This window comes from Oncorhynchus tshawytscha, linkage group LG27 (assembly GCF_018296145.1).
Source record: "Oncorhynchus tshawytscha isolate Ot180627B linkage group LG27, Otsh_v2.0, whole genome shotgun sequence".
NCBI lineage: Eukaryota > Metazoa > Chordata > Actinopteri > Salmoniformes > Salmonidae > Oncorhynchus > Oncorhynchus tshawytscha.
The window spans coordinates 3916408-3928992 of NC_056455.1; the positions used below are offsets into that span (position 1 = coordinate 3916408).

The 12585-nt window shown below is 40.5% G+C and overlaps 1 protein-coding gene across 1 annotated transcript; it reads right to left on the reverse strand.

Annotated features, from left to right (window-relative positions):
- Window positions 1-274: 274 nt before the first annotated feature.
- LOC112225812 (myosin light chain 4-like) lies at window positions 275-10645 on the reverse strand. The gene is made up of 6 exons (XM_024389904.2): window positions 10451-10645; window positions 5493-5751; window positions 3730-3757; window positions 3435-3586; window positions 881-955; window positions 275-663 (listed from the first exon to the last, which is right to left on the reverse strand). Exons 2-5 carry the CDS (start codon window positions 5748-5750, stop codon window positions 947-949), a joined length of 447 nt encoding a protein of 148 aa, XP_024245672.1. The 5' UTR covers window position 5751; window positions 10451-10645; the 3' UTR covers window positions 275-663; window positions 881-946.
- Window positions 10646-12585: the final 1940 nt, after the last annotated feature.

A 12585-nucleotide genomic window follows, 5' to 3' on the forward strand; every position in this document is an offset into this window, starting at 1 on the left:
TTAGTTTAAATTAGGTCCCATAACATATCATGCTAATATGACTGAATTTACATAGATACAAAGTAATTGTTTCTATTTAAATGTTCAACCAGTAGAAAACAGTTACTTAGCAACATAATAGGCTGTTCTCCCTCCCTCCCGCCCTCTAAATCCTCAACCCTCACAGATATGGAGTTAACAAACAGAAGCACAGTTGTCACTCACCTGTTTGGAATGTCATCACGTCATCGCTCCATTAGCTAGTCTAAATATGCGTACGTGACAGACGCAGGCTTTTGACATGTGAAACCTAAGAATGCACTAGAGACCCATTACGTAATGGATTTCAATGGGACCACCAAAGAAGGAGAGGATCTCCCCCACTTTAGGGATTACACCGCACTCCTATTTCAGAGGAAGTGCACACCATATAGGACATAGTTACCATCTCTCAATATTGTCACTTTGCAACAGTCACTCAACCACACCATGGAAATAAAGATTAACATTGCTTTGGACCTAGATGTTTGACCCTGAACATTTATTTTCATTGTCAAAAACGTTGTGACACACACATCCGCTCACACACACATAGACAGAATGAGTAACACACATTGAGGACAAAGATTTGAACAAAAGGGGAGAGGAACAAAAGAAAGATTCAGGTCAGCGACATCTTGAATTCTGCAACAGAGAGAGACGCCTGTCATTAACATCAGTTCGAACATTTTGATGCAGGACTCAGGGTGCAGGCAAAAAGGTCATGTACTTTAGGGTTAAAACGCTGTACTCACTTGATCATTCACCCAGCCATGATGTGTGAAATAGAGCGATAGCAACAGAAAATGTATGAACAATAGGTGCCCACAGCACACTGCATAAAGTAGTCTATTTTCCGCACCTTCGTAGTTAATGCAGCCATTGCCGTCCTCTTGTCCTTCCATCACTTCCTCGACCTCCTTCTCTTTCATCTTCTCTATTTGTAGGTGTAACAGAGGGGTGTGAGACATTTCAAATGGTGTTAAACAATCCTCAGACACATCCCTTTTGGAAAAAAACACTAATTTCAAGTGATCATACGGTACCAGTCAAAAGTTTGAACACAACTGCTGTGCCTTGAAGGTTCTTTCTTTATTTTTACTATTTTCTACATTGTAGAATAATAGTGAAGATATCAACACTATGAAATAACACATATGGAATCATGTAGTAACCAAAAAAAGTGTTAAACAAAGATTTTAGATTCTTCAAAGTAGCCACCCTTTTCTTGTTGACAGCTTTGCACACGCTTGGCATTCTCTCAACCAGCTTCACCTGGAATGCTTTTCAAACCGTCTTAAAGGAGTTCCCACAAATTCTGAGCACTTGTTGGCTGCTTTTCCTTCACTCTACAGTCCAACTCATCCCAAACCATCTCAATTGGGTTGAGGTCGGGTGATTGTGGAGGCCAGGTCATCTGATGCCGCACTCCACCACTCTCCTTCTTGGTCAAATAGCCCTTACACAGCCTGGAGGTCTGTTGGGTCATTGTCCTGTTGAAAAACAAATGATAGTCCCACAAAGCTCAAACCACATGGGATGGTGTAGAAGCCATGCTGGTTAAGTGTGCCTTGAATTCTAAATAAATCACAGACAGTGTCACCAGCAAAGCATCCTCACACCATCACACCTCCTCCTCCATGATTCACGGTGGGAACCACACATGTGGAGATCATCCATTCACCTACTCTGCTTCTCACAAAGACACAGCAGTTGGAACCAAAAATCTCCAATTTAGACTCATCAGGCAAAGGACAGATTTCCACCGGTCTAATGTCTATTGCTCGTGTTTCTTTGCCCAAGAAAGTCTCTTCTTGTTATTGGTGTCCTGTAGTAGTGGTTTCTTTGCAGCAATTCAACCACGAAGGCCTGATTCACACAGTCTCCTCTGAACAGTTGATGTTGAGATGTGTTACTTGAAAATGTGAAGCATTTGTTTGGGCTGCAATTTCTGAGGCTGGTAACTCTATGAACTTATCCTCTACAGCAGAGGTAACTCTGGGTCTTCCTTTCCTGTGGCGGTCCTCATGAGAGCCAGTTTCATCATGGTTTTTGCGACTGCACTTGAAGAAACGTTCAAATTTCTTGAAAGTTTCCAGATTGACTGACCTTCATTGTCTTAAAGCAATGATGGACTGTTATTTCTCTTTGCTTATTTGAGCTATTCTTGCCATAATATGGACTTGGTCTTTAAATAATAAGGATATCTTCTGTATACCACCCATGCCTTGTTACAACACAACTGATGTTGAGGAAATCAATTCCACAAATTAACTTCTAAGAAGGCACACCTGTTAACATAACATGATCACGTGTACTTATGTGATAATGTGACAATATGTAAAAGAAACATGTGATAACATGAAACTACACGTGAAAACATGATCTCACGTAAAATAAATGTGACAACACGAGGATGCAACATTTCAACATGTGAAACCATGAAACTACATGTAAAACTGCAAATTAGATTTTCACGTGAAATGTTTTTCAAATGTGACAGTTTTCAAATGTGAAAATCTCTAGTATGAAAATGGGGTGTTAACATGTAAACTCTACATTTAATACAAGTGAACAACTGACCTTATATGTGTCTCTTTTGCTTTCATATGTGAACAATTCAGCTCAACATGTGAAAACAGCTATTTCACATGTGAAACTGCAGATTTCACATGTTTTTTTGTAAGGGAAGTAATTAAATGGTGTGGGGTTCTTAAGTGGTACGCTGTTCAGCTAAAAATAGTGTAAAAGTCTTTAACCAATGACAATATGAACCCATTTGACATGATTACTTTGTACTGACCTTTCAATATGACCCCACCTGGGATTTGAACACAGAACCTCTGGATTTAGGTTGTGCTGATCTTTTTTGCCACGAAGTCTATAACCTGCTCAGAACTTCAGCAGTTAGAGGGTTTTCTGCATAGTCTAATGTTGGTGCAATATTATTTTGTTTTAACGTTACTCCTCAATCACTATTATAAATATAATCGTTTTTCTTGTGTATTTTTAACGTGTATTTTTAACGATTTCCTTTGAAGTCCAAAGTTTAGGAATACAGGTGAAGTCAGTCATTGATGCAGAAATGGTGGAAAAGCAAGAAGATCTGAATGCTGTGAACCAAGAGGTTGTGAGTTCAAATCCCAGGTGAGGACATGTTGAGTAATAATTACCTGATAAATAAATCTTATAATAATGTATGCAAAAGTGTGCCAAACATGTAAGTCAAAAACAATGTGTGACTTTCCCGGGACATCCTAACGACTGATTTTTGTTTGCAGGGCATCCCTTGTGAAATCTCATGTGAAGATAATTCACATGTGAAAATAAGCTAACCGATCACTGCAGCTGTGCACAGCCCATCTGTAAATAGCCCATCCAATCTACCTACCTCATCCCCATATTGTTTTGTTTACTTTTTTGCTCTTGGGTTTCCCTAGAACTCTCATGACCTCTTTGATGGAGGGGTTCTGGCCCAGAGCCCTCATCACGTCACCACACTGGGCGTAAGATATCTTCATCTCGCTTTTGGGGGTCCTGTCGAAAAACATGAAGGCCCCGTTGAACTCTGGGGAAACACACAGATCATTAGGGTTAGCTGGGGAAACTAGCAAGCCATCAACAGGTCAGGTCATCCAATAAACTTTCCCCATAACAAATAGTAAAATTGACATCAAAAGATATTGGATTTTTAAAGCAAGATCAGTTTACCGTCAATTTGGTCTGCAGTAAACTCAATCTGAAATAGAAAACAAGAACACTTCAATAGTGGGAATATTGCTACTGGTTTTGCCCAGCTCATCATTGTAAGCACATTTGAACAATTCTACTGTGAAGGATGAGGTGCATCCAAGGCGCATCCTATGTACATGACATGGGGGGAGTTCTTTGAAGACCTACAAGGTCAGCTGTGGACACCCCATTTGTGTCTAGAAAGTTTTGTTGGATGTGTACTGCTACGCCAACAAGTCTTTGAGCGCACGGTGAAGGCCAGTTTGCCAAGGCCAAAAGGAACAGAAAATGAAAAAGAAAAACGTAATTGATTAGGAACGCTTATAATATACTTTGATGTACCTCCTACATAACCTCATTCAGATGTTATCTTCAACAATCAATCACATTTCAAATGTATTCATAAAGCCTTTTTTACATCAGCCAATGTCACAAAGTGCTGTACAGAAACCCAGCCTAAAACCCCAAGCAGCAAGCAATGCAGATGTAGAAACACTGTGGCTAGGAAAAACTCCCTAGAAAGGCAGGAATATAGGAAGAAACCTAGAGAGGAACCAGGTTCTGAGGTGTGGCCAGTCCTCTTCTGGCTGTGCCGGTTGGAGATTATAACAGTATATGGCCAAGATGTTCAAAAGTTCATAGATGACCAGCAGGGTCAAATAATAATAATCACAGTGGTTGTAGAGGGTGCAACAGGTCAGCACCTCAGGAGTAAATGTCAGTTGGCTTTTTATAGCTGATCATTCAGAGTTAGAGACAGCAGGTGAGATAGAGTGAGAGAGTCGAAAACAGCAGGTCCGGGACAAGGTAGAACGTCCGGTGAACAGGTGTTCCATAGCCGCAGGTAGAACAGTTGAAACTGGAGCAGCAGCATGACCATGTGGACTGGGGACAGCAAGGAGTCATCAGGCATGATAAATACTCCAGGAAGATCACGTCATTGACTCAACCCACTCAAGTGACGCACCCCTCCTAGGGATGGGATGGAAGAACACCAGTTACTCATCCCCCGTAATAGGGTTAGAGGCAGAGCATCCCAGTGGAAAGAGGGGATCCGGCCAGGCAGAGACAGCAAGGGCGGTTCGTCGATCCAATGCCTTTCTGTTCACCTTCACACCCCTGGGCCAGACTACATTCAATCATAGGACCTACGGAAGCGATGAGTCTTCAATAAAGACTTAAAGGTGGAGACCGAGTCTACATCTCTCACATGGATAGGCAGACCATTCCATAATAATGGAGCTCTGTAGGAGAAAGCCCTGCCTCCAGCTGTTTGCTTAGAAATTCTAGAGACAGTAAGGAGGCCTGCGTCTTGTGACCGTAGCGTACATGTAGGTATGTACGGCAGGCCCAAATCGGAACAAGCCCATGTAATGCTGTACAAAGCAGAGACGGTTTAATGATCTGAACATAACTAACCTGAAATGTTAATACATCACTGAAAATGTGAAATTATTTTCAGAGGATAGCCACGCCAAGAAATGTTGCCAATAGAACTTTGCAAACTAATACAACAATGGGATTTTTCACAAGGCAAATTCCTCAACTTTTGACAGACATCCCTGTAGAACTAACACAGCACTAACTCATCAGCTAAGGATAGCATCCCCTTCTCTCATACTTACCGTCATAAGTTCTACTACAAACACAGGTGGATGAGAGGAGATGGCAGCAAAGACTCACAGAGAGGTTAGACCATAAAATTACAACATGCATTCTATTTCTACGAGTTGGACACTCACCGCAATGCTTTTGGGGTCAAATTCGGGCTCCCTGGGCTCCTCTGGCTCCAAAGCTGGTGGGTTCAATTTTGCCGCCTCCTTCTTCGGCTCGGGCTTCTTGGGGGCCATTGTCCTGGACGGGGGAGTGTGTAAGCGAGAGTGTGTGTGTGTCGAGGTGGAGGCTGAGAGAGGACCATCTCTAGAAGAGTTATATACCCAGCTTGGGGGTCCCCACTGAGACAGAAGGGTGGGCTTAGCCCACATGAGCCAGGATCGCATTCTATGGAAGGGTAAAAAGACAGTCTTTTGAGGATAGAACTTCACAAGACTTCCCTGAAGAACCTGTGGCATGGAATTCATCTTCGCAGTCATCTACATGGCTACTAAGACATCAACAGGGGTTCCTCTCTCATAATGGCCAATATTATCAGTACTCGGGTCCCAGTCAACGCGTAACTATTTAGCACATCAGTTGTGACATGTCTGGTTAAGGACTTTGTTGGGTAATACGTATTATTTCCCTCTCAGTACGTTTGTCGGGTATGGAGGGGCAGTGGCTTAGCTACAATTAGAGAAGCAAGACATTACTCAAGGGAGTATGGAGGAAGGGGTCTTTTTTAAAGATGTTTAAACTATCTTTCTCTCTTAACTTAGTTGCCCACAACTCCCAATAGAGAGAAAGAGAGAGCGAGAGAGAGAGGGAGAGAGAGAGAGAGATGGGGGGAGAGGCCTGATGGGACTGTTTGGGGTTGGAGAGGGGGAAGAATTGTGGGAGGGCAGATGCAGAGTCTGAACAGCTGACTAAGGACAGAGGAGGGAGACACTGATGATGAGTGAAGGAATGGCCTGGCCGTGTGCTCAGTGATCTGAAATGAACTGACTGAGCTCTTGGCCTGGTAGGCACCGAAGCATAAACATTTGAATGATTTAAACTCTACAGTTACTGTAAATACACAGTAAATATTTTGACTCTCATAAACGTACTGTGTTACACAGTGTTTTGTCATGTCTTTGAATAATAAAATGCGCTGTAGGCTTATATGGGTCTTGGTGCGCTGTAGGCTTATATGGGTCTTGGTGCGCTGTAGGCTTATATGGGTCTTGGTGCGCTGTAGGCTTATATGGGATGCTCTCAATGGTGCATCTGTAGACATTTGTGAGGGTCTTAGGTTGCCAAGCCGAATTTCTTCAGCTTCAAACAACTTACTATAAGATATCCCCTGTCTTATAATTGTAAATAAACATGAAATATTGGCACTATTTCATATAATTGATGACAGAGAAATGTCTCCCTAACATTGCTGAGTGATGCAGAGATGTCATTCAAACTTGTTACAACTTCAGCTTGAAGCTTTAAGCATATTGTGATTCTGTCTGTCAGTGACCAAGATAAAGTGTTCGTTTCAATTCTACGAAATGATCAACTATTTTTTATGTTGAGAGCTCTAGCTGGCTGTGAAAATTCTGTCTATGAAAACCACAGCGAGATGAAACTACTATTGTTGCATCCTCTAGACTCTTCCATTTTACAGGCACGGGAAATCATTCCTTTGTCTGGTTAGGCCAGAACATTTGAAACGTCTCTCCCATGCAAATGTAGGGTCCGAAACCTTGACACTTCAAGTCAGCTCTGCTGAGAGAGTTGGAGCGGAGAGCAGACAGATGGGGGTTTCTGAACTAGTTTGAACTAGTAGCTCCTCTCTCTTTACCACAAGCACAAGCAGTACTGTAGCTACTCACGACTGCTGTAGCTATAACTTTAGCGGTTGAGACTTGGCAGAAAGGGGCAGCCGGTTGATGACAGTTGATCCTCTCAGTCCGAGAAAGTAACAAAGCAACAAATTCCTCGCTGTCCTTACGGTGATCAGGGATCCTTAACTAAATGTCATATATATTTACATTTATTTACACTGGTGAGAGAGTTACATAACTTTAAATTACGCAAAATGGGGGGGGACTATGTACAATAGTAATAGTGACATTATAAAATGTATTTGCACATGTACATTAAAAAAGTATTATTCACATTTATTGTTATGTTTATGCTAAGGAACCAGTAACATCTATTAATGAGGACACTTTTGCTTTTGGATCATGGCATGTGTTTGTGAAACTATATGGGCATATTTACAGACTGAGTTTATTTAAAAGTTGCATTCTATATTTGCATAGCACGTCTTTTGTTTGTGACTCACTACTTACAGTTGATGTCGGAAGTTTACATACAGTTTAGCCAAATACATTGAAACTCAGTTTTCACAATTCCTGACATTTAATCCTCGTAATTCACTGTCTTAGGTCATTTAGGATCACCACTTAATTTTAATAATGTGAAATGTCTAACCAATGATGAGAATAATAGTAGAGAGAATGATTTATTTCAGCTTTTATTTCTTTCATCACATTCCCAGTGGGTCAGAACTTTACATACACTCAATTAGTACTTGGTAGCATTGCCTTTAAATTGTTTAACTTGGGTCAAACGTTTCAGGTAGCCTTCCACAAGCTTCCCACAATAAGTTGGGTGAATTTTGGCCCATTCCTCCTGACAGAACTGGTGTAACTGAGTCAGGTTTGTAGGCCAAACAGTTCTATTTTTGTTTCATCAGACCAGAGGACATTTCTCCAAAAAGTATGATATTTGTCTCCATGTGCAGTTGTAAACCTTAGTCTGGCTTTTTTTTATGGCAGTTTTGGAGCAGTGGCTTCTTCCTTGCTGAGCGACCTTTTAGGTTATGTCAATATAGGACTCGTTTTACTGTGGATATAGATACTTTTGTACCTGTTTCCTCCAGCATCTTCACAGGGTCCTTTGCTGTTGCTCTGGGATTGATTTGCACCTTCCGCATCAAAGTATGTTCATCTCTAGGAGACAGAACGTGTCTCCTTCCTGAGCGGTAAGACGGCTGCGTGGTCCCATGGTGTTTATACTTGCGTACTATTGTTTGTACAGATGAATGTGGTACCTTCAGGTGTTTGGAAATTGCTCCCAAGGATGAACCAGACTTGTGGAAGTCTAAAAAAATAAATTCTGAGGTCTTGGTTGATTTCTTTTGATTTTCCCATAATGTCAAGCAAATAGGCACTGAGTTTGAAGGTAGGCCTTGAAATACATCCACAGGTACACCTCCAATTGACTCAAAGGATGTCAATTACCTATCAGAAGCTTCTAAAGCCATGACATTATTTTCTGGAATTTTCCAAGCTGTTTAAAGACAGTCAATTTAGTGTATGTAAACTTCTGACCCACTGGAATTGTGATACAGTGAATTATAAGTGAAATAATCTGTCTGTAAACAATTGTTGTAAAAATTACTTGTGTCATACACAAAGTAGATATCCTAACCAACTTGCCAAAACTATAGTATGTTGACAAGAAATTTGTGGAGTGGTTGAAAAATGAGTTTTAATGACTCCAACCTAAGTGTATGTAAACTTCTGACTTCAACTGTATATATTTTAAACATTTTGATAGAAATGTAGCATTCTCCTACCATTCAAACTATTAGCTCCGCTCTCTACACCCCAACCAGTGGCTTCTCACGACCATTGTACGTTAGCTATAATGTTAGCGGTCGAGACTTGGCAGTAAGAGGCAGCCTGTTATGACAGTTGATCCTTACACATAATGACCAGACCGCTTGCGCTCATGTTGATTTTGTCCACCCAAACCAGACACCACCAGGACACTCAGGTTGAAATATCAAAACAAACGCTGTTATCATGTTATCCAGAGCGTTGGTGACTGTAAACCGTGCTGCTGGCAACAATGTAATTACGTTTTTTTTGCCGACATTTACTGACACCGGCCATATTCAACCCGTGTTGAGCGTTGGTAAATTCATCAGTTACTCTGCACTCTGGCACACTCAGAAGAGAGTGCCCTGAAATCGGAGTAGTTAGCCAGAGTGAATTCACGAACGCTCCCAACTCACGCCCTGACCAAACTAAAATAGAGACATAAAAAGGTCAGGACGTGACACCTAGAGTCTCAGCTCTAAACCCATGCATTGTTCAGGGCTGCGTTGATTCTATTATTAACACGATTATTTTATTGAAACAATACAATTCAAAGACAAAAATAATTTCCACTCCCACTCCCATGCCCCCGGCCCAAAAGGCTGTGTTCTTGCCATCTGGGTGAAAATCCAACAGGCTTTGAGTTCACCATTTGGAGAGAATGTGAAGGTCTTGGAATCCCCATTCACTGTCCAAGCAATCAGGTTTGTAGATTATAACTAGTCTGTTATCTAGAATGGCATTACTCAATACAGTGTTCTTGTGGCAGCTTTGATGGACAGGGGGACAGCATCACTCTGATATCTGACCTCTAACCTTTATGGTGAGAGAGAACAGTTGACTTTTATACCTACTGTTTTCTCTGTGGTATGCTCATGTTTAGAGGATTGAGAAAGGGTCTGTGGTCTTGCGGTACACAGCTGATTCTAAATTGAGTCACTTAAGTTCACCAAGTGCATAGAAACTAGAAAGTATGCTACCAGTAGAGTGTTCATAGTAACTATAAACTCCTGTCAGCCCATGTGTTAGGGTCAGTGTTATACAGGTCCTTGGGAAGTCACTACCCTAAACCCTAATGTTAACACCTACCCTTACCCTATCCATAACCCTTAATCATGGTAGCATCCACATAGAATGTTTAGAAACATATTTTATTCTTATTTACAATAAAACTGACTCTAATTTGACATTAAGTTATTTAACATTCATTTCTATTGGGCGCAAAATAACCTGAAACACAACCAAAACAAACAGCAAATGCATCCAACAGGTTTTGTCGATTCACAAGCTTAATGTAATAATTGCGTGCTAGGAATATGGGACCAAATACTAAACTTTTGACTACTTTAATACACATATAAGTGAATTTGTCCAATACTTTTGGTCCCCTAAAATGGGGGGGAGGATGTACAAAAAGTGCTGTAATTTCTAAATGGTTCACCCGATATAGAGGAAAATACCTTCAACTGAAGCTGAGTCTGCACTTTATCCTCCATGGTCATTATCATTTCATCCAAAGAGCTGGAGTACAGAGCCAAAACAAACAAAACAAGTTGTCACTGTCCCAATACTTTTGGAGCTCACTGTATTTGTACAACTCGAAGATCTTCAAGTACAATGTACAGGTTCTGGCAAAATAAAGGAAACACTTGAGTAAATGAGGGATACAAAGTATATATTGCAAGCAGGTGCTTCCACACAGGTGTGGTTCATGAGTTAATTAAACAAACAATTAACATCCAGTTGAACATTTATGGAATTTCTCATAGAAGAATGGTGTCGCATCCCTCCAATAGTTACAGACACTAAGTAGAATATATGCCAAGGCACATTGAAGCTTTTCTGGAGGCTCGTGGTGGCCCAACACCCTAATTAAGACACTTTATGTTGGCGCATTCGTTTTTGGACTGAACATCTTTCATCACAAGGGGGTGCTGTAGACCAATATTTCACATTGATTCATGTTTTGTTTCTGCCCTCTAGGTGGGAGGCTGCTGTGTGAGGATCGATAAGAAACTCAACATTCTGTCATTTTGTATGAGATGTTAATTGGAGTAAAGGTTCAAGGAAAGTGATGCCTGGTAGAAGCATTTTCCAGCACCTTGGTGAGGAACAGTGTTACCCAGTTATAGAGCAAAGCTATCTGGAGTAACCTTGGTCTTTAGACTGCTTACTAACTAGATCCCTTGAAGTGACATAATTATTTTAATAATACAAAATAAAACAGGTGAAACAAATATTCATGCATAAACCTGAATATCACTGAATCTGGTTTTGTTTTATTGTTATCAGGGCATCACTGAAACCAGTTGTATTTGTTGAAATACAACAATGTCTCGTTTTGCAAGGCCTGTCACCTATGGAACTATTCCCTCTCGTACAGAAAAAAAACACATGATTTCACATGTGGAAAATCACATGATTTCACATGTGAAATGTCCATATGTTTTGTACACGTGAAATATCATCACATGTGAAGTGTTCCAAAACCATTTTGATTTTCACGTGATCACAACCTGTCACGTAAAATTGGGTTTTGGAACACTTCACGTAATCACATAACATTTCACATGTGGATACAAATTGTCACATGATTCCCTGCAATCAAGAAGTCGTTAGGATGTCCCCTTAATGTCACAAAACATCCACAGTGTTGTCCACTTACATATTTCACATTATGCACATTTATTTATACAGTAATTATTCAATATGTTCTCATATGGGATTTGAACTCATAACCTCTTGGTTCAGGGCATTCTGATCTTCCTGCTACACCACCATGGCTGTGTTGATTACTGGTTCACCTGTATTCCTACACTTTGGACTTCAAAGTAAATCTTATCTTTGTAGAAATACGCTCAAGAAAAAATATTATGTGTATCATAGTGATTCAGGAGTAACATTAAAACAGAATTATATGCCCCACCAACATTAGACAAGTATACAGAAAACCCTCAAATTGCTGAGATAACTCAATCTAACCAATAATGAGAAAATAGTTCATTAAACTGAAGACTAAAATAGCAGTGCACATGTCACTCTTTAAAAAAAAATCTTTATCAGTTAAACATCTGTAGGGGACTTCTGGAAATTCTACAGACTTTGTGGTGCAGCAGTAATATCACTGTAATCAAAATCCAGAGGTTGTGAGTTCAAATTCCAGATGCAGCCATATTGTCAGTACTAAGGGATCATATTGATGAAAGATTTCCACACTTTCCAAAAAAACAAACATTTTAGCTGAACAGCGTACCACTTACCTTACACGGACATACCATTACATCACTTCCCTTACAAAAAAAAGATGTGAAATTTGCAGATTCACAAATCAAATTGTATTTGTCACACGCGCCGAACACAACAGGTTACAGTGGAAATGCTTACTTACAAGCCCTTGACCAACAATGCAGTTTTAAGAAAAATACAACAACAAAATAAATAAAAGTAACATGGTGGTCTGCTTGAAACATGTTGCTATTACAGACTCAGACAGGAAGAGGTTGAAAATGTCAGTGAAGACACTTGACAGTTGGTCAGCGCATGCTCGGAGTACACGTCCTGATAATCCATCTAGCCTTGTGGCCTTGTGAATGTT